The 26,335-nt window shown below is 33.1% G+C and overlaps 2 protein-coding genes across 2 annotated transcripts; both read right to left on the bottom strand.

The window, feature by feature from the left end:
* Positions 1-1,800: 1,800 nt before the first annotated feature.
* Positions 1,801-5,153, bottom strand: Z-ISO (15-cis-zeta-carotene isomerase). The gene is made up of 5 exons (XM_012219374.4): positions 4,625-5,153; positions 4,252-4,398; positions 3,805-4,014; positions 3,017-3,356; positions 1,801-2,317 (listed from the first exon to the last, which is right to left on the bottom strand). The coding sequence occupies exons 1-4, from the start codon at positions 5,024-5,026 to the stop codon at positions 3,021-3,023; spliced, it is 1,095 nt and encodes a 364-aa protein (XP_012074764.1). The 5' UTR covers positions 5,027-5,153; the 3' UTR covers positions 1,801-2,317; positions 3,017-3,020.
* A 5,331-nt stretch (positions 5,154-10,484) lies between these two features.
* Positions 10,485-24,848, bottom strand: LARP1A (LA RNA-binding protein). Its single transcript, XM_089721529.1, has 14 exons — positions 24,422-24,848; positions 21,177-21,711; positions 20,817-20,979; positions 20,115-20,205; positions 19,965-20,036; positions 18,964-19,508; positions 17,183-17,252; positions 15,964-16,068; positions 15,512-15,852; positions 15,102-15,245; positions 14,952-15,015; positions 13,903-14,048; positions 13,579-13,683; positions 10,485-11,108 (listed from the first exon to the last, which is right to left on the bottom strand). The coding sequence occupies exons 1-14, from the start codon at positions 24,626-24,628 to the stop codon at positions 10,964-10,966; spliced, it is 2,733 nt and encodes a 910-aa protein (XP_089577655.1). The 5' UTR covers positions 24,629-24,848; the 3' UTR covers positions 10,485-10,963.
* Between the last annotated feature and the right edge of the window lie 1,487 nt (positions 24,849-26,335).

The raw sequence follows: 26,335 nt of genomic DNA, 5'->3' as shown, positions 1-26,335 counted from the left end.
GTATATAATCAAATTAATTAAAAAATAAAATATCAGTTCCAAAATTCATCACGATAACTCTAATTATATATTAAATTGGTTGAATGGTTGTTGGCGTAAAAGGAAGGGAAATAAAATACAAGTGTTTAAGAATAGTACTCAGTTTATTTGTGAATTTGAGGGTACAATTTCTAATAAAAATATCACTTCAACTTTGCACGAAATGATTAAAAGCCAATTTTTTATCAAAAATAAAATAAAATAATAAAATTTTAATATTTTAGCCAACAAAATTTATTAGTTAAAAATATTAAATATCTTTTAGATGTTTTGTTTTAGACATTTTCTTTTTAAATTAATTAGTTTTTTAGTTAAGGATATTAAAAATTATTATTTAATCACTTTTAGTAAAACATGATTTTTTTTTTTTAATCATTTGGTGCAAAATTGAGGTAACTATACAAAAAGTTTATTTTTAGACAAACTGCATATTGCCTTCAAAGTCGAGGATTATTTCTGTTTTTATGAAAGGGTTTTTATTGTCAAAATTACTTTTTTTAATAATTTTTTTCGAAAACTTTTTTTATTATATAAACAAAAAAAATTAAGTCCAATGGACAATACCAAATTATATCCAAAATAAGATATGGATGCTTAATCTTTTATCCCTAACAATACCATGAGATTAGCCAAGCATAATGAGATAAAACAGATCAAATCTAATCCAACTGATCTTTTTTTATTCGCTTCAATTTGATTTTAAAAAATTCAATTTGGTTCCAATTGTGATAGAAAAATTTAAATTCTTTAAGATTCAATTCAATTTTTATTATATAAATAAAAAAAAATTCTAAACCCCCTATAAACCAAATTGATTTAATCCAAAAAAAATAATCAAATTAAAAAATTAAACTAAAACTGATTTGATTTTATACAATTTAAAATTGGGTTCAATTCTTTTATACAAACATTCAATTAAATTTGAACCCTACTAACTATATACTCACTTCACCCCTAATGCGATCCTCCATGACATCTTCTTCGGTTCTAGGGATGATCATGGATCGGATTCAAATCCGACCATACAAAATCATATTCGATCTACGAAGATATTCATATATCCATATCTATATCCACTCTGCTTGGATTCAAATTGAATCGGAGCGGATTGGGTCAAATTGGATATTATCTGTTTTTATTATGTTTAAAATAAAAATAAAAATAAAATAATAATTTAATAAAAGAATTCATATCATTTTTTATGCTTGAAAATACAAAAATTCTTAACAATAATTGAAATATTGGATATTATGACAATTAGAAAGGACTTTAAGAATTATTAAATGCAAAAGAAATCATACTAATGGTCATAATGTTTGACTTATATTCTTTTATTTGAAGTAGAAATAAAAAAAATGTGAAAATGGTGAAAGAACTGAAGATAAGGATTTAAAATATAAATGGAAAAGAAAGAAGAAAAGCATAAAGGTAAAAAAATAAAAAATTAACTTTAACAGATCCGATCGGATATCCAACGGATCGGGTCATCTGATCATCCCTACTCAGTCTCCACTAGAACACAGCAAATTGACATGTAATGGATCTATTGCTGGATCGTATATGCACTTAACACTGGGTTATGGCTTGATGTAGAACAACTATTTTAAGTTAACTTTTATACATAGATATATTTATACATATAAAATTTTGTATAATCGACAACACCAAAACGCAATTAATACATCTTTGAAAATAAAATAAGACCTCATGGAATTCATTTATATAAAACATGCTTTTGAATTAGTATATTTAAGGAAATGATTAACTGCATACCACAATTATAATCCCACTTCACAATTCTTGTTCAAGGAAATATGAAAGTATACATTTATGTTATTATTCACCAATATGCTAACCAAATCCAGCTTGTAGTTACAAAGTAAAAAAATTTAAAGATGTGATAAAAAAAAAAAAAGTGGAATAAGTCAAAATAAAAAGTAAAAAAGCTGCAAGAAATCTTCTCAATCAGCAGGTAAACTTGTGTTGCAATAAGTAGAAAATCCTCCCTCTTAACAAACCCATTTCCAAAAACCACCACAAATGCATCAATCTAACTTCCTCCACAATTGTACCCAAAATCTCCCAGTTGCCTCAAGCATTGCTTTCTGCAACATATGCTAACCAACAATCCCGCAGCTTCAATACTTACTACCCTTTCTTCTTGTTTTATTCAAGCTGTCGCGCTTATAAAAGGATGGTAAATGTTGCTTTGATGCTTCCATTTCTTCTTTGAGTGCACAACCCCAGATACTTCAGATTTCCATTATTTGTATTTTAACTTGCGTATTTTAATTTATGGAGAGAAAGGGGAAGGGAGGCAATAAGGAAAGTCAGAATTTGTTAATAATTCTTCTTAATTTATCTTCTACATCAAATAAATTTTTCTAGCACATGGGTATCGAAGATTTTATTGAAGTTATATTCCTTTCCCTAAAACTTAAAACAAGCTTCTTAGCCAACATTTGTAAATTGTAATGGAATGTAACCAAATGCATTTTTAGCATAAACATATACAAAATATATTTGATTACATTACATTACATTACACCATTTTAGGAGTAGACAAGTATAAGCTTAATGTTTCTACTTACACATGCTAATAATACTTGGGCTACCTATGGTAAACCTTAATTAAACATAACATAATCCAATAAATTTTCAGTATTTGTTTATATTAAAGTGCATCTGATCATATTGTATTACATTCTATTATTACTTACGAATATAGCCTAATGTCTTCATATAGGCATGGTAACAATACTATGAAAGTTTTGACATTTACCTTCACTTTTGGTTCTAGTTCTATCTTTTTGCAATTATGCATCTTTCTAATACTTGCCAATCACAGGAAACATTGTGCAGATTAGACGATTTTCTTAATTTCCTCTATAAGAATTGATGATGTTTGTATTATACAATAACCATAATCAATTTCAAAGCACCCCAAATTTGACAAAATGCTGATTAAGATGCTTACCACTTTACCAGTGAAGCCGGGAACTAGCAGCTTGCATAAGCGGATGCGCAAAATACACACCTAAAGTCAGGGCAGTAATTATAAAGTATGGTAACCGCAAAAATTCCTTGTAGTAATCCTTGGGTAACTTTTGGCGGCCATCAAGAATAGCAGCAAATGGAACTATACTCGTTCTCCTCTTTACAACTTCAAAAGCCTCCCCATATCGCTTTGCTAATCTCCTATCTCCATTCCATACACCAAATAAATGGTGTCCAATTAAGCCAAAAGATGCAGCAACAGCTACAGAATTTCCAATCCAAATTGTATGAGCCAAGCACCAGATCACCTGCCCAACCATCTGAAAAGAAAAACATGCAGATTTGCCAACTAATAAGTCTATGCTTTTGCGTGTCAGAGAATGATGTTACAGCAGGGATTGTTTGAATTATGTCGTTCTAATAGCACTTTCCAAGGGATAGAATACAGCTACAATTTCAAAAGCAAATTTCTGCTTTCAGCAAGTCAAGAGCATTGCAAGCTAACCTAGAGAAATTTCACAACTTCATCTTCATGTCAGTCACATAACCACATCTTTTGCAGCTAAAAGTATCTAATCTAGCAAAGCCAAAAAGATCCATCATGCCTCTCACGGAGATTGGTGGCCATAAAATGGTGAACCTGAATCTTAGGCCCTTAAGATTATCAAATTCTAGCATAGCATTCACAATATAAATACATATCAAGTTTTCTTTCAGACGCCACCTTGGCAACAAAATTTTTTTGTGCATACGCAATTTAGGCTTTACCTGAGGATGCCTAGTGATTCTCATTATTCCAGTTTCCCAAAGATGCAATTTAGGCTTGTCAACAGCTGCTACTTCTAAAAGATTAAAGGTTGAAGGATAGAGAAAAAAGAAAGAGATAAAATTTGAAATCCACAAAAGTTGATGTAGTGGTGGAGCACTTTGAAGCTGCCATAACTGCACTCCGTCATATCTGTGATTGATGAAGTAAACCTAAAGTAGATCAAAGGACCAATTTCTTTCAGAGGAGTTAAAATTACAACAACATAAAACTGCACAAATTGCATAACACTGTTGGTTGTTATTTTAGTATTTGTTTTTCATTTGTCAAAGAAAAATCTATTTGTTTTTATTATTTGGTAATTTAAAAGATAAAAACAGTTTTCCACAAATAGAACAATAAAAACCAAAAACTGCAAAAAGTCCCTGGGTTGGTAGGAAATGACTCACAACAGTGCTAACAGCAAGTGGAAGAGAGACCCCAGCAAACAGAACACGATATGCTCGTTCTCCAATAAATTCTTCCCCCAGTTCTCTTAGACTAGCCAAGCCACTGTGAACAGCGGCAAAAATGAGTATCAGGACTAACATTACAACCTGCAAAAAACTCAACAAAATAGATTAGAAGTTTGAGTACTTTGATGCATATATCTCTGTCAACAGAACAAAAATGAATATACAAGCTACTAAAATTAGAAATTCAAAATGAATTATATACTTAATCCAAACTTAAAAATTCATCTACGAATTTCATTCTCATTTACAAAAGAGATGAGTTGATTATGGATTTACTGCAAACACTATAATAACAACGAAAACTCACTTCATGGCTGTCAGAAAGAGTGGAAACAGCGTCGATAAATAGCTTTCCAAATCCAGTAGAGTTATCAATCCAAGCAAAATCAAGCACATACAAAACAACTCCCAATATAACACTGAAATATATCCAAGATGATATCTTTTGTTTCCCCAATTCAAAAGCTGCCGAGTCCTCTCCTACAATCGCATCATCAGACACGGAGCTACTGCCGCTGCTACTTGTATCGGCATCTTTAATGGAAGCGCGAGTCAAAATTTTGCAGGAACGTGAGGGAAGGAATTTTGTGGGTCTTCTAAGGGAAGGAATTGAGGTGACCCATAAAGGTTTTATTGGGTTATTGAGGGAAAGACGCTTACGCTCTGGTAAGCAAGAGAAAGGATAGGAGAGAACAAGGGAAGACGCCATTCGATTCCCTTTTCCTTCTTTGATATTTTCGAATTGAAAGAGAAAATTTTCTTGGCAGCATGTTAGGCCAAGAAAAGGAGAGGAAAGTGGGAAGTATCTTTGCGCAAGGATGCTTAGGTGGAGGTTTTTGGATTTGTCGCCATGTTTTAAAAACCTGGACCGGATGTCAAACCGTCGTGACAACTAGACTGCGGTCGGAGCGAATCAACTCAGTTCAATTAGATTTTCGTTTTTTAAATAATCCATCAATTTTTTTTATCAAAATAAAAAATTTAAAAGCTAAAAATGATATCATCCTCTCATCCCAAATAAACAGGAAAAATAAATATTTTATTACGTCCTCACCTTTTAAATTAATAAATAAATTTAATTACTATTACGAATAATTGACAAAATGGACTGAGCAATTAGTAGAATGGAATGAGCAACAGATTGGTATGATCAATCAATATAATGAGATGAGCAATAAAATAGTCAGATCAGTCAATAGAATGTGTCGAGCAACAGATAGAATGTGCCAAGCAACATAATGGTCCAAACAGTTAACAAAATGTGCTGAGCAATTAATAGAATGGGTGAACGTTACTCAAATCAGTTCAAATAGAGGTAACGGTTGATCAAATAGATAATAAGAGTGATTTAATAATATAATTAATGCCCAAAGATTCTCGCTTAACATTTATTACTAGAATTCTTGCTAGGCATTTATATTTTCAGTTACAATCGGAAGGACACTGTATATATTTATATCACATCCCATTAGAGGACACATTACATCTCATAATAATTCTCGAGTATTCATATTTTACTTCTATCAAATTGGTCTGGTGAGCGTGAAACATACCTTCGTTTCACGTTAGGATCTTGATCTTTCCCTAACTTGAGCACAATGGCATCCCAAAGATCCCAAGATTTGCCTGAGGGAGCTCAAAGCCCAAATTTGGAATCCTCCCATCCTTGTACTCCCACTTATGGAAACAATTCGTCTGCCTCCAATCCACCTCAAGCGCCTGATCCACGAGTTGCTAAGGCTTTGCAAAAGCATATAACAATTTTGCATCCATCTTGGCTAGGTTCATGCAATCTCAACCTCCTCCACAGCAACCTTCCCAACAATGACATAGCTATTCGCTTCGAAATGGAAGCACGTTGTTCAAGAGGAAGAATAAGTGAACCTCCTTGAGGAAACTGAATCCTCTTGAGAACAAAAACAACATACAGCAGGAGCACTATAAATATTCCAAAAGGGGTGAGCAAAGAAAATTCCCGAGCAGAAATCAAAGGGATGAGCAAAGAAAACTCCTAAACAAAAATCAAAGGGGTGAACAAAGAAAATTATGAGCAAAACTCATAGAAATCCTTAAAGAATATAGAGTGGCAGGAGATAGTAGTGATTATGAGCTCAGGAATGATTCCCCATTATCGTAAGAAATACTTGAAGTATCTTTTTCTTGAAAGTTCAAAATGCCAACATTTCAATATACGATGGCACAACAGATCCCAGAAGTCACTTAACTAACTTCAAGATAATAATGCACATCCAGACAACTACAGATGCTTTGCTCTGCTAAGCATTCCCAACAACTTTGAAGGGACCAGCACAAGAGTGGCACCAAATGCTCAAGAAAGGATCAATTGCATCATTTGCTCAACCAGCTTCTACCTTCAAAGCTCGATTTGTCACATGTATCCCAAGCAAAAAGATCTCATCAGACTTCATTTAATTTAAAAAGGGATGAGGGAGAGTCACTCAAGGAGTACTTAATAAATTTTAGCGCCATGTCAAAAAAATTGTAAGTATGAAAAACTGTTTGATTCCATTAATAGTGATCCTCCGCTTTCTTTTGCAGAATTAATGTCCCGAGCAAACAACTATGCTCAGCTAAATGAGGCTTGGAAAATCCAGCAAGCATAGACCAAATTTTTGAGCAAAAAATATTGAGGAAAAATAAATAAGGAAGTTACCGATTATAATTGCTCATCCAAGATATACTAATTTTTGAAGAAATAAAAGGAAATTTATCATATGGTTCTCCTGTTCTCCATCGTTCTCCACTTAAGAAAAATCAAAGAAATACAAAACACAATAGCAAATTACTCCTACAATCAATGCGTATAACAACACATCGCGAGCCTAAGAAAGCTCGGTATAGAAATGAGTTAGAGAACTCAAAATCAAAGGCCTTGAGAAAAAGAAATATGAAATTTCATTAGATGAAAAAAAAAAAAAAATATATATATATATACCCCCTTCGACTTGGGGGAACATAAAAAATGGCTATTGAAGTCATTCTCTTGCCCAACTTAATCTGGACCTAAGTCTTGTCCATCCTGATTTGATCATGCTTTGAAATTAGGCTACAAGTTATTGATAGAATTAACCACTTCTATTCGCACAAGCTCCAAAAATCACATCAATTAAAAATGATGCTTGAATCGACGACTGGAACTGAAAATGTGCATAACTTTTTTTTATATATATATATAAAAAAAAGCAACTGACAATTAGAGCACATCTAGAAGAGTTACAAGTGTTCGACTACAATAAATTAAAGAGTCAATTGAGGAGAAAAAAAATGGGAGAACAAAAAATGGGATGAACAAGCATGTTAAAGATTTCAACCGAACATAAATGATTCGATATATTTTGAAGGGACTTTTGTTAGGAGCAATTGATAAAATGGGCTGAGCAATCAATAGAAATGGGATGGTCAACAAATTGGTATGAGCAGTCAACATAATAGGATGAGCAACATAATAGTTCGAACAGTCAATAGAATGTGTCGAGCAATAGATAGAATGTGCCGAGTAATAGAATGGTCCGAGCAGTTAATAGAATGTGCTGAGCAATTAATAAATGGACCGAGCGTTACTCAAATCAGTTCAAATATAGGTAACGGTCGGTTAAAAAGATATTAAGAGTGATTTAATAATATAATTAATGCCCAATATTCTCACTCAATATTTATTATCAGAATTCTTGCTAGGCATTTACATCTTCAGTTACAATATGAAGAACACTATAAATATTTGTATCACATCCCATTAGAGGACACAATAAATATTATAACAATTCTTGAGTATTCATATTTCAATTACAAGTATAAATGATATATTATATATTAAAATAAACTGATTATTTTTTTAAGATTTAGTTAGAGATAGTAATTAAATAAGATGAAAGTGATTTGAACGTCGGATAAAAGAAAAAAAAGAACCAAACAGATCCGAGCAAGCTTAAAGAGAGAGCCAATGGAAGTAGAGGAGGGAAGAAGGAGAAATATATTTCATATAAATTCTACCTATTTTTAGACATGATTTCAGTAGCTGAATCTTAATTCTCCTTTATTACATGATAATTTCATGTGGATTTTCCCTTGGTAGGTCAAACTCTACCTTTTTAGTTTTTGAAACACCTAGTAATTTTATTTTCAAAATTTTTGAATTTTTATTGAATCAAAAATCAGAATTTTGAATGTATGGGTTGCAAGTATGGTACAAACTTAATCTGAAACCAAATTCGCGAGTTTGGCCTAAGCCCAAAGTGCGGTATCGTAACTCCTAACCAAACATTTTCTAAACTTTTTAACGATCATATTGGATGTTAAATATTAAAATAATTAGAATAAATCATAACGATCACCTTGCTTGTACACCTAAGAAGAAGGAGCCAAGTCGATTTGCCCTCCAGTCAACCCATGGTATACACCAAAAAGCTAAGGTAAGTTCTTTTATGTCTCTTTACTCTGTGTTTTGATCTCTTCTTCTAAAAATGACTTTACAAAAGCCTTCTTTTTTTAAAATATTGATGATCCAAAGTCAAAAGTCCATTTTCGTCGATCCAAAGTCAAAAATCAATCTTTTTCATGAAAATGACATAAAACTTAAAATATGATAAATCTAAAATCTTCAATGAATCTTTTTTCAAAATTAAAATCAATAAATCTCCATTTCACAAAAGAAAAGAACTATTTGGTCCTAATTCTCATTCTAAGGGATAAGTAGGCAGATTTAACTATCTAAACTCGAGTAGCAGGCTAAATCCACCAAAAATCTTTTTTTCCATTTTTCTTCTTTTCTATAATTTAAAATTTAATTGGGAGGCGTGTGATTGCCTAGAATGCATATTAAAGGGCTAGAAACAATACTTTTTTATTTTCTAATTTTCTTTATTTCCTCGTTTTGTTTATTTTATTGCTTCTTTTATAGCTTTATTTTATTGTTTTATTATAAATGTCATTCTCCTCGTCTTAAATTCTGTTTTCATTCGATTGAACATTAATCAAAACCAAATAATTTATCATTTAAACCAAAAACATAGTCCTTGAATTCTCATTAATTTTGTTGATTAGTGCATTTTTTAAATAGAGTCAAACAACTCAAGTTTATCTCAAAATGAAATTTAAGTAGTGACTTACAAAAAAAATTTAGTGGATTGGACCTAGCACTCGAGTCAGATCTCACAATGAAGATACTTCTACAGTGAGAGGAATCCCCTTTCCTCTCTTAGGAGCTCAAAATAGTTGTAAAAATCCCCTAGCATAACCCACAATGGCTCGGATCGAAATATGACTAACTCTCTTGAAGATCAAATTGAAAGGAGCCCCAAATTAAGATAAAATTAGAAGAGATCAAGAATTACGTGAGTTCAAGACTATTTTTTTCGTAGAAGAAAGTCATTGAATTAGAGACAGACGCTATACGCAGCGGGAGGCAGCGGCTCTATAACCAGAGTAGAAAGATAAAAAAGAAAAAAAAGGCTATTTTAACAAAGTATTGTAAGGCTTAATAACTGAGCGTAGAAAAGGTCAAACTCAAGCCGTTACTCGGGAGTGGGATTCAACTTTCCTTTTCAGATTCAGTTGGGCGATTTCCTGTTGATGGCGGTGTGATCCTATCTGTTGCTTTTTTTCACAAATCAGTTTCATCATTTTCAGGTGCAGATGAATAAGCAGAAGGCAAGAAAGATCTAACCTAGCTCGAGCCAAACACAGTGGGAAGAGCGAAAATGTAGTTTAAATTCTCCCATAACTCAGTTCGACTTCTACCTTGAGCTTGAGGACGGAATAAATTGTAGCAAGGAACGTAAGTTTTTACCCGTCTCACATATCTTCATATGAATAAACTAATTATTGAACTGAATTATCTCAAGATCCTAATAATCGTTCCAAATGATCAATAGACGTCTTGAAAATCCTATAGCCTCAAAATTGTGCAATGTATTAACGCTCTCAATTTTTCCGAAGTTGAATTGAGATTTTTTAGGTGATACAGAGACAAAATGTTATTAAACAACTTAACACTACTAAGTATAGAAAATCTTAATTTTAAGGCTTTGAATTGTATTATCAAAACCGCATTAGCTTCAAAAACTGCAGTTTGCAAGCCATGTAATAGCAGAAGTAAAAAAAAAAAAAAAATATAACATCAATGGAGAACAATCAGACAAAAGTTAGACTTTTGACATAAAAATTAATTTTGAATCTCAATTTATTCGATTTTCACAAGGTCAGTACAGCAATATTTTCTTTGTTTCTTTCCCGTTTTTCCGATTTTTCACTTTATGTACATGTTACAACATGGGGGAACTGGAGCAACAGCCAATCACCAGGCACATTTCAGAGCTTGCATACCATCCTCGAGCAGTACTATACCCCGCACCCAGAGAACCTCAGTAAGGAAAAAAGGGCAAAAATAAAAACAAAACAGGAGAAAAAAAAAAAAAAAAAAAAAAAAAAACCTCAGTAGTCAGCAGCCCTAACAGATTGCAAATGACAATTCCCCCATACATATACAAAAAATAAAAAAATAAAAAAAAAAAACCAAATTTTCCTCTCATTCAACAAAATATAGGCTCAGTCACACTCCCTGCTTATCAGAGTTAATTTTTCAAAATTGGGAGGAACATCACCATCAAGGAAATGATCATATGGCTGGTTAATGACTTCCCTCTTTCACATTCTTCTGTTTGGCGCGGAAGTCCTCTAAGCTGCGATATTCTTCCCTGAGCAACCTATCCAATTCTGGATGTTTCTTTATTGGATCTCTGTGGTCATGAAGCCCACGATAATGGTGGAATGCCCTAACATATAGACAAAATTCTCATTGTATAAGCAAGCAGTGAATGCAGCAAGATCTAATTCACAAATGTTATGAACATTGCTATTATTCTATAAATGCACGTCATCTCCTCAAGATATATAAAATGGAAAGTATAATGGATAGCAACAGGGAGATCATCTTCGTTTACGACAAACAACAGTTCTAGGATATAACAAAATGATGATACGAGATTTTATCGATCAAGCACAATTCCACGAATCTGAAACTTGAAACTAAGACACCAACAAAGTATTTTTCTTTTTTTTTTTTTTGTCATATTTCACTTTAAAACCATAAATACATATGTAATACTGTGATATACCTAAAAAGAAGAAAAACTCTAGCTGTTGCTGCAATCCTCGTTCAAGATACTTTATATTTTTCTTTGTTAATTTCAAAATCAAAGATAACCAAGTATAATGTTCAGAATACGTGGCTCTCATACATGTCCACCTAACTCATTGGGTGCATGAACCCGATAATACCCATATTAATGAACCAATGACACAAACATCATGTCAACATAAATGTAGCATTCGTAATTAATTAATTAACACATTAAAAGAGACTAAAATGATGCCAAGAATTCTTCTCCAAAAAAAAAAAAAAAAAAGAAAAAAATTGATGCCAAGAATCACAATACCATATACTATGTTTGGGAACAAATTGAGGAAGCAAACAAACAGGAAAGAAAATGAGAGGAATGAATGTTGAGTTGTGAAAATTACTCTATACATTTGTATGGATAGGAAGAATGAGGGGAATGAAAAACTATTAAATGAAAGTAAATTTACAATTATCTGTTGTTTTTAAAGCTGACGATATTTTTGTAAGGTTAATTTGTATGTTTTCTATCCAATTTTCTCCCACATTTAGGAAGAAATTTTTTTTGTGGGCCCCATATAGATTCTTCCTTCTGTTTTTCAATTTGTTTCCTTTCCCCTCGCTTTCCTCTCTCCCAAACAAAGGAAAATGGAATCTTGTCAAAAATTTCCTCTCGCTCTTTCTTTCCTCTCATTTTCCACCCTTTCCCAAAAAGGGTTTTAAGCATCAATATAGCATACTGTGAATTTCACTTCCCATTCTACTTTCGGGATAAATAAGTAAACTAGTGCCCGTAGTGAAAACACATGAACTCGCTCAACAACATTCAAACCATTAGTCTCTTGGAATTTGGTAAAAGTTGTTTGTTGACCCATTTAAATGGCTAAATTCATAATTTCAATACAAATATGGTTAAAATTTAAATCAGATTTAGTATCTTACAAGATCTTTCTAACAATAGGGGATGTAAAAATAAAATGAACCATAGGATAATAATATCAACAAGAATGACAAAGCTTTAATCCCAAACAAATATATGATAATACTAATTTATAATTGGAACAAAATCCCACATCAAGAATTAATGGAGAAGATATTCCCCTATACAAGGAGAAGGTAGTCCCCTCTCCCAACCATTCGGCCTTGAAGGACCAAGTGTATCAATTTTTTTTTTTTTTTTTTTGGGCTTAATATGCGATTTTGCAGCCCGTGAGAGAATTAGTTATCTTTTTATTTTTCCTTGAGTGAATCATTTGAGCTTGAGGTGACATCAAGCCAGGGTTTAATAACAGAATCAGAAATTGAATCAAAATTGTTTCGCCAAATCAGACTGAAAAAAATGCTGCTCCCTTGAATTCTTTCCAAACAATTCATAAAATGACGTAAAACACTTTAAAGAAAAAGTTTCAGAAAAAGAAGGGGGAAAAAAAAAACAAACCAAAGTGAGTATGCGGTAACAAGCATCCCAAGAACAATTTTATTGAATAACAAAAGAAAATAATTTTTTAAATTCTTTAAACAAAGACAAACACCCCCAAAAGAAGGATCATTAACCCTTAATTTTTCATAATAATTTGGTAATTTAGTAAAAATAAATGTTTTTATAATGAATTCTTGTAATGAACTATTTCTTCGATTATATTTTTATCAGTATGAATTATTAGATATACAAGATTTTGATATTTAACAAAATTCTATATTTGGTATCCATACGACCAATTTGCTAATTTTGGAAAACAATTCACCTTGGCAGCAGCTGATTCAGTAATCACTTTTCTGACTATTCTTGGTTTCTTCAAGAGGAGCATATCTTATCGCTCCAATTTGTATATTTTCTTTATTTATCAGCAAGAGTATGCATGCATATAGTCACTTTCTTTGTCAATGTTCTTTTCACACCGTAACAAATTATTTTCAGCAATAAAATTCCAACATCAAACAAATTGCAGATGTTTTTGTGTTAATGCCATTGCTCATATATGTTATATGTATATATTAGTTTGCACATGAATGCGTGCATGTGTGTGCACCTATGTCTGCAAAACAAGCATGTCTTGCTCAAACTTTCAAGGTGGGAACCTAAATCGGCATCAGGGAAGTTAGAGAAAAGGTTTGGACAATTTTACCAATATTTCTCAAGTCCATAATTATTGCCTTTACGGTAGAATTCAAGAGTAAGCTCTTCGAAATCCTTGTATAGGTCCTCTCTGAATTTGCTCTCCAAACCATAACTGAAAAATGAAACAAATTGATAGTATCAAGCAACTTGACAATAGCATATGCAACAGTTAGAAAGCACAGTCAGTATCTACGGTTCGATTAAACAAGGAAAAGCAATGAAAATTATGTACAAGAAAAAGAGCATCATTTGTTGGAACAGGGAAGATATCTTATACTGTAGTGCTCTAATATGTGAGCAGAGTGAAAAAAGCATGACTTATCAGCAGTACCTATAGAACCTGAAAAGACACTCCATCCCATAATTATAATTAGCAGATGCATCTTCCATAGCTAATTTCCGGAACTCATTATACATAGAAGGAACAAACATATCTCTGAGGAAATACGACCAAAATCTATACAATGTATTCATTTCCTGCATGAAAATGCACAAAATGTCAAAGTACACTAGAATAAATAATTTGACAACATCGTAAAACAGCATACTACAATTTGAGAAACTGAAAACACAGCTAAGCAATCAAATCAGGAAAAGAAATATGTTTGAAGCTTCTTAGAAGCTTGTGTAAAAGACAAAATCCCATTAGCTTATGCAAGATAGCAATAAACCATTAATCAATATGCTAACAGAAGTTATATATAATATATAATACACCAGCAGACTTGATGTTTGAGACAATATGAAATGATTTAACATCACAAGCCAACATTGACATCGTGCAATATAGTACTTTGCTCTTTTATCTCTGAAGGGGTGCGCATGTCCACACACACACAAAGAATAACCAATAAAATTCAGCAAGTTCGAAGTGAGATTGGAAAAGCAAAATCCAGCTGAGAAAAAGTATTCTAAAAGCTCCCATCATCTTGCTTTTTCCTCAATCCAAAATAAATAAAACATTAAGAAACTTAGGCTTTGTTTAGTTGTAGGAAATAAAACCTGAAAAAATTCTTAGAAAAATGAGAAATAGAGTTTGTTGTTTAGTTGCTCAAATTTTCTATATGGAGGATCAGAAAATAATTTTCCAGATTTTGTTCTTTACATTAGAAGTTAGAAATCTCATTTAGGTAGTTTTCTATTATTCACTTAATAAAGGAACATTGCGTCAAAATGGAAAACATGATTTTCCATCAATGTGAATGTGGATCACGCAACATATTGCTGGATAGGATCCCCAGCAATCATTTTCTATTTAGAATTCATTAGTTTTTCCCATGAAGAAAACCAGAAATGAAAACAGATATTGTTCTTACAACCAAACAAAGGCCTTCAAGTTCATTCTCCTACCAAAGATGCACAGCAAGTTCAGAGACAAACCTCACTGCAGCCAACTCCCATTTTCTTTCTGTCACTTAGACAACGCTTATGAAACTTTAGGTACCTTAAGAAACATAAGTGAGCTGGCTTTCAGAATGCAAAATAAATCACTTCAGACCAAATACACACACTTGATACAAATTTTCTTACTTCTGCTGTTTAAAGCCATTTTCTTCTAACAATTGATGGCTTGGATGCTGAAATGGTGGAAATGACTTTGGAATGGAACCCACTGGTGGACTACTGCCCGAGAAAGTGCCATGTGGTGAAACACTCAGTTTTGAGGACCTGGGACTGTAGATAGAGATCAAGGTGCATATTAGCTTTGTGAAAAAATAAACAATCGAGTCAAACAACTGGGAAACATCATTTAGAAACTTGCAAACAGTATCCAACTGCTGATCTAATTAACACCATATCATTCTACCAAAACATGGTAAAATTTGATTTTATTTATTTTTTAACCTTGAAAGAAGAATAACGATACTAATAGAACTAGCAGAAAACTTAAGCTTCAAACACAAATTCCAGATCTCAGGAAATGGTAACTTTATACTGACCCATGATTTTCAGGAGGTGTAGAGCTAAAGAAAAATCCAACTGAGTTACTCGGTGGACTTTCTGATATGATCCCAAAAGAATTACGGCCAGGGCCATGATTCCTGAAGTTGCATGAGAAGAATCGCTGTTTATGTGATGACTGCTGCTTGGAAAAACCTTTATGTTGTTTCCTTGTGTTATGAGAACTACCAGACTCATCATGGCCACCACCTGCAGTGGAATGTTCACTAGTCTTTGAATTCGACACTCCTGGAGCACTGCTGGTAACTCTTGAGTTTCCATCTCTGTTCTCAAAACTAGAACTATTCTTTCTGCGATTAGATCGCTTAGTTTTAAGTTCCTGTCAATAGCAATCATGTTTTAAAGATCTTTAGGCATGGAGATTAAGGAAATCCACAGGAATTCAATTAAACTATTCAGTTCCTGTCAATAACACAACAAAAGCCTCAACCTGCTCATAGAAATAGAGGCCATCATTAATTGCAGAAGCAAGCTCTTTGGAAATCGTGCTTGAATCTTTACCACTAGTTTTGAATCCTTCAGTTGCTCTGCTATTCTGCATATCAAAGGCCCAGAAATTAAATATTTGGACTAACTGATGGCCAGATAGATGAAGAAAATCATTACCATATTTGCACACACAAATCAATGCTTTCACAAGCATAGCTGAGCAAGGAGGTCATATAGCTAAAAGGACAAAAGGCCAGAGAGAAGAAAAAGAGATTAACAACAGACCTATTCCTTAAAAGGAAAAATCTTTCTTTATATTCCATAGTGATAGATTAACCAAATTCGAAAACTTGGTTGCACAAAAATAAAAAATGCAGATCAGTCATAAAATGAAGCCATTGGCAGAGTGGTTAATCGCTTTAAATCATCCTAAATAACATAATCAAACAATTAAGAGAAAGTATAAATAATTCCAATTTAAAAAATGCCAAATGTATTGTGAACAGTATTGCACCAATTCCTGCTAAAAGAAATATATATATTTTTTTATCTTTTGCTCCTGGATTATGTCAAGCCAATGACTAAAAGCAGATTCAGCTTCCACTTTGCCTGACTAGCTCGTGGTGTTACTAAGCTATCAGAATCAAGTTATGCCCATTATCATATTGGGAATGTGTGGTAGTACAGTTATGACTGTTGCAGGCCCAAATGGTGGTTCTGCCAATGCCCTTCCTCTAGTGGATGCTAAGACCTAAAAATGCTGAGTTCACCCCACTAAATGGGGTGAGTTAACTGCATTATCTTACATCAGTAGTGTGTCATGGAGCTCTTTGGGAAATTTGTTAGATCCAGTGACCCCTAATGCAACTCTAGCGGCAACCTTAAATGACCAGAATGTGGTGTTTCAAAGACTAAGTATTAATTTAAAAGAAGGCTTCAACAAGATTTAAGGTTTTAAATAAAAAGAAAGGAAGAGATAGCCTTATCTGTGCTCTATTCACCATGTCAGAACAGGCACATTGCCTAATTGGAGAGATAGGGAAACAAAAAGGATAAGCCTCATTCAAATATGTTCAACATATTTGTGCATTTTGTTATGTTATGAGAGAATATTGATCACTTTATTAAAGAAATCTGATGATATAGATAATCCTAGAAATATCAAATAACAAGAGCTTGCGCTCAAAAAAAAACATTAAATTTTTTCAAAGCACATCTACCTGAGTGACAATCACAAGTCTTTGAACGTCTGGATCATTGACCAAAGTCTCATCTTCTTCATCATCAATCCTGGGCAAGTGGTAGAATAATCACTATGGAGTGCAAGAAACAACCAAAAATGCTACATTCCATAGCGCATGAGAATATAATGGCAAGGTTACAATTTTTCTACAAATGTGAAATCTGGCAGTTTCAGCTGTCACCTCTCTATACTTTCCTGCAGATGAGTGCAATAGAGGAAAGGAAAGAAGGCATTCATATGCATTATGGGGCATCTTAGTCTCATTAAGGACAAATTTCTAAGTTGATCCATTTACCCTTATCTCTATCTTATTCAATACGACCTTCTTTTATGGCAACGAGGTGAAAAGGCATTAAAAAATGTTAATTTGAGGTAATGAAGAACATAATTGTGTGAGTGCAAGTACCATTTAACAAGTTTTATAGTCTCTTTCTATTTTGAAAGGAATGTTAGGTAATTTTCTCCTCGGAAAATAGTTATGGATGGTAATCAAAAAGGGAAAACCAAATATGAAGAAGCACATAACAAGTATACCTTTAGACTAAGAACCATTACTCAAGAAGTGGAATTACTGAGATTTCTCCTTCTTTTTTTCTCTCTTGATGTAGATGATGGGTACTTAATTTAATACTTAGCATAATCCATAAAGCATTTCACTCCCTTTCCCTAAGGACCCACCAAAGTTCTTTTTATTAATTGGTGGGTTACACAAGAAGAACAACTCCCCTGTAAAACTCAATTCTCTATGCTTTTTCATTAGAACCAAAATGTCAAGATAACTTAGTAATTGTTTTAGTATGAGTGGAGTTCAAGCAGTAGGAAGAGCCTATGGATCTGAAAAATAGGGTTAATTTTCAATCATCTGATTTTCTCTATGATTCAATATAATGACCATCAATCCATGCTAATTTTTCTATCAATATTAGTAATAATATAGCTTTATACCACAACCATATCAAAATGTAATTTTTTTCAAAGATTCACCATTTGTAATAATATTTCTTTGACTATACTTTTTTATTAACCACAAGATTATTATGATATTTGGCTTAATTTTTCATTTAATGCTTGATTTGAGTCGTCTTGCTAATTTTGTGAAAATCTTCACAACACAGGCAGCCAATTCAACTTGACTCATTCCCATTCCATTACCTGATCTAGGATTCCGAGACCATTTTCAATTCAATTATTAAAACCTGGTGATTATTCAAGTAATAAGCCTAAAAAGAACAAGCAGTTACATTATCCTAAGGATTTTGTTAATTTTTCATAAATTATATGAAGAAATTGACAGCAATGGTGGAAGAAAACACACAAAGGCTAGGAAAGAAGATGCCCTACTAGAAGATAAAGAAGACATTAATAATGAAAAGGTCTGGGATATGGTCTAGAACACTGTCTTATTGTATGTTCTGTCCTACACAGGAAGAAAGAGGTGATCAGTAAAGGACTAATATCTTTGAAGCATATTTTCTATCAAATGGTAAAAAAATAGTATGATAAATGTTAACTTGGTGGTCATTTCTCTGATGTTATTTTCCATTATATAATTTGTAAGCTTGGTTAAATACAAAAACCATATTGTATCCAAACCCGTATGAGGTGGCATGAGTGAATAACACCAACCTCAAAACTCATGGAAGGTGAAATGTGAGAAGAGTTATTGATGATTAAAACACAAATCAAACAAATCAAAATAATCAAGTAAAAAGAGCAATATGAATTATAATCTGCAAAATATGCAAAAACAAGTAATACCTTCTTAATGGAGAAATGCCATCATTCTTCTGTGTTTTCTGCTCAAGCTCCAACTCTTCATCAAGCATAAATGTGTTTGAAAAATCATTAGATAGATCACCAAGACTCTGTGCAGGGATATCTGACAAAATTTCCAAGCCAGTCACACTGTAGCTTGAAACTGCAGGCTTAGATCCTTGAGTATGGTATGCAGCATTGTAGCCGGTGTCAAGATCTGAAAGCTTAATGCTCAAGTCAGCAACTGGATTTGGAATTGCATTGACACCTGCTGCCTGTTTGTCAGCATTAATCAGAACAGATGTACTGTCATCTTCTTTACCAGCGTGTATAAGTTCTGGAGCACCTCCATTCAACAATCTGTTCTCTACAAGACCTGCATTATGTGATGAAAAGTCAACATTTTCTTCAGAGATACCCTTTGCATTGTCTTCATTAGCAGGCTCTACAAGTTGGGACCTAGAAGTTAGAGCTTTTGATGATGATGTATGTTCCATGGAAGCTGGAATCCACTTTGACCACTCATCACGTCTCCGGATCTTGTCACCCTATTGACATAATACCATGGTAATGGAAAGACTATTTGAGCAAAGATCCAGGATGTTAAGGAAGAAAAAAAAATCTCAAGAACAATTAGCCAAATTCAGATTAAACAAGAACAAGACCCAACTAGGGTTGACAATGAGATCCAAGTGGGAAAAAGAACTACAGCCATTCAATAACAAATTTGGCTTTTCATTGAAAAAGTCAGGTCAAAGCAGTTAAATAAAATTACATTACAATAATATTAACTCAAACTTAGAAGGACTAGCTTTACAGCAGAAAATGGCACGACAATTTTAAGAAGCAGATGTCAGAAATAATTAAATAACAATATATTTTTGACCATTCAATCACCTTCTCAAGCTGTTATGCAACTATCACATCACAAAATTCTGGCTCCATTCCAGCTTGCATACAAAAAATAAGGAAGCCAAAAAGAATAGATAAGATAGAAACCAAACCTGCACTTCTACTGTACTTGAACTTTGTAGTGCATCAAGGATAAATGGTATATCTGTAGTCATTTTCTTAACCTGTGATAACATATATTTTTCTTCAGTTTTATCAAATCAAGCAACAAAAAAATAAAAGGTTTAGCACAAAGAACATACCCTGTTAAAGTCAGCAATGGTGGAAATAGGTACCCATCCTTGCTCATCCATCAAGGATATTAGATAATGATCGGTCTTCAGATTTTCATCACTGCCAAAAAGAGGTACACTGTAAATAGAAAATAAGCAAATGCCACAAACAAACCAGTGCTTTGCCACATTATAAAATGTCCCATGGAGTTTTTTGCAGCACGTTGAAAGACTTAGTTGATTTACTGAAAATGAGAACACGGATACATAAAAATCTGCACACAACTATTTGAAAAACAGCATTCAACACATGGTTATTACCAAGCTAAAGGTAATCATCAGCACATGGTTATAAATAAGATTTCGTGCAATGACTTGCAACTCCTATCTCATCAACATTCTCATTTGGTGTTAAGGACCTCAATTAGCACCGAGCAGACAACAAAACAATCCTACATCCTCAGGGGGCATACAGCAAGTTTAGATGATTAATGATAATGCATCAACGACAATGAAATATAAATTGAGGTAGGAAACTACTTTCTACCATGAAGGGCTGAATTTAAAAAAAAAAAAAAAAAAAAAAAAGAAAAGAAAAAGAAAAAAGCTTCATAGCATAGTTCTAACAGCATCAATGGGGTCAAGGTTGGATTTGAAGGTCCATTCTTTCGATTTTCAAGACATGTATATATAGATACATGAATAAACACAATCCTTTTTCTGAGAACTTACCTGAAATAATAATCTATCTGTCTTATTATGTTATCCCTCAAAGCCAGCATTTCATGGGGCAGCATAGGAGCCCCTGGACTTGTTGGATACGGCATAAAACGTGGTGGGTGGCCTCCCCTGAAGGAGCCTGGAGGTGCAACAGGAACATAGCATATAGGAGGTCCTGTACAATCCATAATCAGATGACAGCATTTGATTTTCACAGCAAAGAACGGGAGAGAGAGAGAGAGAGAGAGAAAAAAAGATTCATTTTTTACCCAAATGATAAATGAATTCCACACCCAGGAAAGGGTAAACCAGCATTAGGTACCAATATCTTATCAAACGAAAGCACTCTGGGTGCTAGGATAAAACAATTACCAGGAAAGGTTGGACCAACCATGAAGCCTGGAGCAGGAGCAAAGAAAGGAGGCCTAACTAGTGGCCTTGGTCCCATTCCCTGTTGCAAAGTGATATTATCTCTAGGACCAAATGCTCGTTGGTGCCAAGCATGATTCAAATGGCCACCAGCATCTTGCACATTCGATCTTCTATTTGAAAAATTGACAGCATAAGCATTGGGATCCCCTCTTGTTGGAGGCTGGACATTAACTGGATGAACAAAAGGTGGGACATTGGAAGAATCAGATCCAGATTTTACCAAATGGGGTTCAGCACTAGGGAAAGGTGCAGGGCCAGGCTGGTATGCATAACCAGGAACAGCAAAATGTGGTGGAGGTACCATAGCATGGAAAACAGGTGGCAAAGATGGTTGCTGATAAGGGAAAGGCACAGGGAAAGGAGGTGCACCGTTTGGGTTGCGCTTAGAACCTGCTTTTTGATGTCTTGATGATGAGTACTTATGTGAAGAGTTAGAGTTTCCAGAACCTTGCGACTTCTGTTGCCCAACTAACACCTGAACAACCAACTAAAGTTTTAGCAAAATAGTATAATTTCCTCAATAAGCTTGCAAGCTTTATATCCAATATAAATAGAAAAGGGTAAAGGCGATGCCGAGAAATACAGAAAATTGCACAAACAGACCACTGGCAGTTCTTTGGAGAGAAGGGAGGAATCGGAGGGAAGGGTCTCATCCATGGTACGAAATTACTTCATTTCATATGCATGATCAAAATGCAAATCCACCCATTCTGACTATGCTCTTGCAAGCCAAACAAGATATCCATAAGAATAAAACCAGCAACTAGCCTATAGTGCTTACCTGTTGCCAAATAACTTATTGGAACTCTACTGGCGGTTCATCTCCGTGAACCAAAAAAGGAAAAAAAAAAAAAAGCACGAAGTAAAAATGCCAAGATATTGATTTTTGGACAGCAGAAACTTCATGAATGAATGACATAATTTGTCTATAAACTAATATAGCAATGTAAAGAAATTAGTTTTGAGAAAAAATTGATGGCTCATTCAGTAAACAAGCAAATATGATCAAGGAACTTGGGCGAAATAACATTTGCAAAGAGACTCGATTTTAACTCATTCATAGCTTAGTTATGTCTCTTGTTCAGTCTCATTTACCAATTTTAGACTCTGTCATAGTTTTAATAATAAATTTAGTCAAATTTGTTTTAGTTTATAGCAAACTGCAACGGGTTCATAATAACATGCCATATGTCTACATGAGTTATACAATAAAAGTATTCACCATAAAATAATGTGGTAAAAAAAAAAAAACGATAACAATAAGAAAACTAAATATAATGCTATAGTTCATGAGGGCTATCATCTGGAAAAGTAGCCCTTCTTTTTATTCTGAAGCTTAGGCTTTGGCACACATTGTTTCTTCTTCATGATTTGTCACATCGATAATGAATTGGTTTTCTCTTGAATAAAATAATAAAGATAAATTAATAACAATAATAAATTAGTAAAACTTTGTTCTTCTGTCTGTGGTTCTCTTGTCAAGCCAAACTCAAGCTCAGTTGTGGCTTGTTCAAGATGAGACTGAACAAAGAGGTTGGAGCTCATTCAAGCTCAAGACCTGTTTAAAATGTGACAGGACCAAATTTGCTTAGAGCAAAACATAGCTCCACTACAACTATATAATCTATATTCAATTTGCTATTATTAAACAGCCGCATTACAAAAATCTTATATAGATTACAAATCACAAATTTGAATGAACCAAGCAGTCACCAAGAAGAAGTAATGGCAAACTTCTGATTACTTGTCAAACCAAATATATAAGGAAATTCCCATCAAATTCGTTACTTCATTTGGTTTTGATTCCACTTCCATTTTCAATGATGAGGCTCTAGTATGATGTTATAAGTTTACAATACATACAAGCTAGCAATGGATTCAACAGAAAAGAGAATGAATAGAAGATAATTTTTCAAGTACTATGCTTCTTTGGATCTTGCAAGACAATTTGATAATGTAACACCAAGAGTTCCTGAATATAATGCCTGTGGAATTCTAAGTGTGAAGCCTGGATCTTGTTAATTTTCCTCATCCTCACAGACAAATTTCAGCATAATTAATTTTTTATTTTTGAAATCAGTATATCAAATCATAAACAGCTGCACATCAAATAACATCAATTTTTCCAAAACAGCCTACATGTGTATTCACAGAGTTAACCATCAAAAAGAGCATACAGTGCAGCCAGCCCCTAAATCCCTTCCCTTCTTTATTTATTGTTCTTCATAGCATAGTCATTGCAAACATTGGTTCTGCACATTCATAGTTTTTTCTTCAATTCCTAGCCAGACTAAAATAATCTAATTTTGTTAATGTTCTACGCCATATCCAGATTCACCGTGCTTCCTTACAACTAAAGATGAATTTCCAAAATTGTGCAAGTCTACTAAGGTTTATTGATGATTTGATATTGTTATTTTTTGTCGGTATCATCCCAACAGGCCTACTTTTTAATAGCCTCTCCTTTTCAATCTTCATGCTTGGATTTCATGATGCAGACAAGGTAAAGAAAAATAAGGAAATTCCAATGTAGTTGTTAATTTATACTATTGGAAGCCATAACTACTTTCCGATATAGGAACCCAAGTCCTAAAAAGGATTAGAAGTATTACATATCCAACATTATTTTAAAAGGAAAGGGAAGTAAAGCAGAGAGAGAGAGAGAGAGAGACTTACATATCCAATCATGCTTTCTGAGATTCTATGAAAATTAAGGAGAATCTTTATTTTTCTTTTCATACACTCAAATTTTTTCTTTCAAACAATTGAAACTGGATTCTATATCCTCATGCCCCAATTAATTTACACATCCATCTTCTTTTATTAAAAATTAGACAAAGTCAATACTTGCATAATTTATCAATTCAATTTTCAAACTCCAGCATCCACTAGAAATTATCCTTTATTCACATTCCAACATTTAAACACTCTAACCTACACCCATGCAAATTCTAAGAGAAATTAAACAACAAAATAACATATGCAGATGCCCACACATTATATGCAATACCACAATAAAGATTATAACAAGCATGTATATGATTAATTGGCAAGAGAAAATGTCCAATTAGGGCAATGAAAGTTGGTGTAACGTGACTTTAGTTGAATACAATTAATAAACAATAAAACTCCAATGTATTACATAACTGCACCAATCCTTTATTTTTAAGCGAAGATGACAATACCTGCGTTGGAGATGTAGCAGTAGCAGCGGGCTTAGTGGCAGCATCACTAGTCTTAGAACGCTGTTGATGCTGAGCGTCGGCAAGAGCAGGCCAAGATTCCGCTCCCATCACTGGAGCATCAGCAACCACCGGAGTCTTCCACGGCGACTTTGGACCGTTATTGACCTCCTTCTGATCATCACCACCCTCACACTCCGCCATCACCATAGATGAATTTGCGTCCAGTGGCAGAGTTATAATTCGAATAACAGAAAGAAGAAGGAAGAGATAGGTTGTTAGGGTTTTGCAGGTATAAATAGGAGAAATCAAGAGTAAAATAGAGAGAGTGACAATTGGAGAACGCCAACAAAAGTACGGAATACTGTTGAAAAGGCTGAGCAGCCGCAAACGTCTGTACTATGTGTAGTTTGCCTCCCTTTTATACGAGCGATTGACAAAAGTAATGTTTTGTTAGTTCTTTGCTTCTTCCACACTGTTTCTGGGCCAGGGCGGTGTGTCTGTAGCAAAATATGTACTCTTCGCTGTCATTATGTCGTCGCACCTTGGAAGTGATAACATAAAACAGTTTAATGCTGCGTAATAATAACCCTAGTAGGGCTTTGATTGGCACTGAGTTGGGTAGTATGGGTTTTACTATGCTGTTGTATGGAGCATAACAATTCCAAACGGGCCCAGATCGTCTTTATCAATTATTCATTTATCTTTTGCAAATACATTAAAATGTAGATTGATAATTATTAAAATTTATGTACGAAATCAATAGACAATAATATTTCTTTTCCAATAAGAAAATAAATGTTATGCCAAAATATTAAACATTTAAAATAATAAATTTAAATAAAAAAATTGTTTGAATATAGGAAAAATCATTGATTATTATATTTAAAAAAACTAGTTAAGACTCTTACTTTCAAAATTGGACCATACGATCATTTGATTTTATTCTCATTACACTGTTAGTTTTCTCTGAATTAATTATTAATTAGAAGAATTAAGTATATAATAAAAATAAAACCAATTGATTATATAACTAAATTTTGAAAATAAGGATTTTGACAATTGTATTTAAGATTTGGACTTCATTAATTTTATAATAAATAATTATTAATAAAATTATTTTTTCCAAACTAATATTTTGATCATTTTATTTATAATTATTTAAAAATAATAAATTTCTATTAAATATTATTTAAAGAAAATTTGATTAATATTTTTCCTTTATATAATGCATAAAATAAAAAATAATGTATTAACATTAAAAATTATAAAAATATGTATTATACAAATAATATATATAGAAATAATTACACTTTTAATGGTCATTTTATATTTTAATAATAAGCGCTACCAAAATTTTACCAAACACTGATATTCATTAGAGTTATCAACCACTCGCTATCTATAGACCTATTCAAGTGCGGGCTCGACCTGAGCTTGCATTGGGACTAGTCAAGCTTCTATATCTTTTTGACTAAGCCTAAGTCTAGGTCAGGCCAAAATATAAATGTAATATTAAACTTAATCCCACTTGAATTTTTTTTCAATTAACCATAAACCTGACCTGGTGTAGCCTAGTCATAATTAAAAAATTCAAATAAAATTATATAAATACACTATGTAATGCTAAAAATAGTATAAGTTAAATTCTAAACACATTTAATTTTAACTAAATAAAAGATAATCAAATAGATAATATAAAATAGTTCAACACAATCAAACTTTAATAATTCAAGAATGGATAAACTTACAAAAGTACCCTGAACTTAACGACTTATTGCAGAATCACTCTAATCTGACCTTTATTTCCTGACACTCCAATTTACAAACTTAGATATATTAGCACTGTACTTTCAAATTAGAGTTAGGATTTCGAATAAAATAATATAGACATGGGACCCACAACATAATCTTGGG

This window comes from Jatropha curcas, chromosome 5, assembly GCF_041381405.1.
Source record: "Jatropha curcas cultivar XTBG-Jc1 chromosome 5, XTBG_Jcur_1.0, whole genome shotgun sequence".
Classification (NCBI taxonomy): Eukaryota; Viridiplantae; Streptophyta; class Magnoliopsida; order Malpighiales; family Euphorbiaceae; genus Jatropha; species Jatropha curcas.
This window is presented reverse-complemented; position numbering and strand designations above follow the sequence as displayed.

Bases quoted from the DNA above. Each gene is read 5' to 3' on its own strand.
- Z-ISO (XM_012219374.4), bottom strand. From the start codon at position 5,026: ATGGCGTCTTCCCTTGTTCTCTCCTATCCTTTCTCTTGCTTACCAGAG. The intron at 4,399-4,624 runs GTGAGTTTTCGT...AGTTTTTTGCAG, and splicing joins CTCTTTCTGACAGCCATGAA to GTTGTAATGTTAGTCCTGAT. The intron at 3,357-3,804 runs GTAAAGCCTAAA...TTTTCTTTTCAG, and splicing joins GAATCACTAGGCATCCTCAG to ATGGTTGGGCAGGTGATCTG.
- LARP1A (XM_089721529.1), bottom strand. From the start codon at position 24,628: ATGGTGATGGCGGAGTGTGAGGGTGGTGATGATCAGAAGGAGGTCAAT. The intron at 19,509-19,964 runs GTTTGGTTTCTA...TTATGTCAATAG, and splicing joins CAAGTACAGTAGAAGTGCAG to GGTGACAAGATCCGGAGACG. The intron at 15,246-15,511 runs GTCAGTATAAAG...CTCTATCTACAG, and splicing joins ACACCTCCTGAAAATCATGG to TCCCAGGTCCTCAAAACTGA.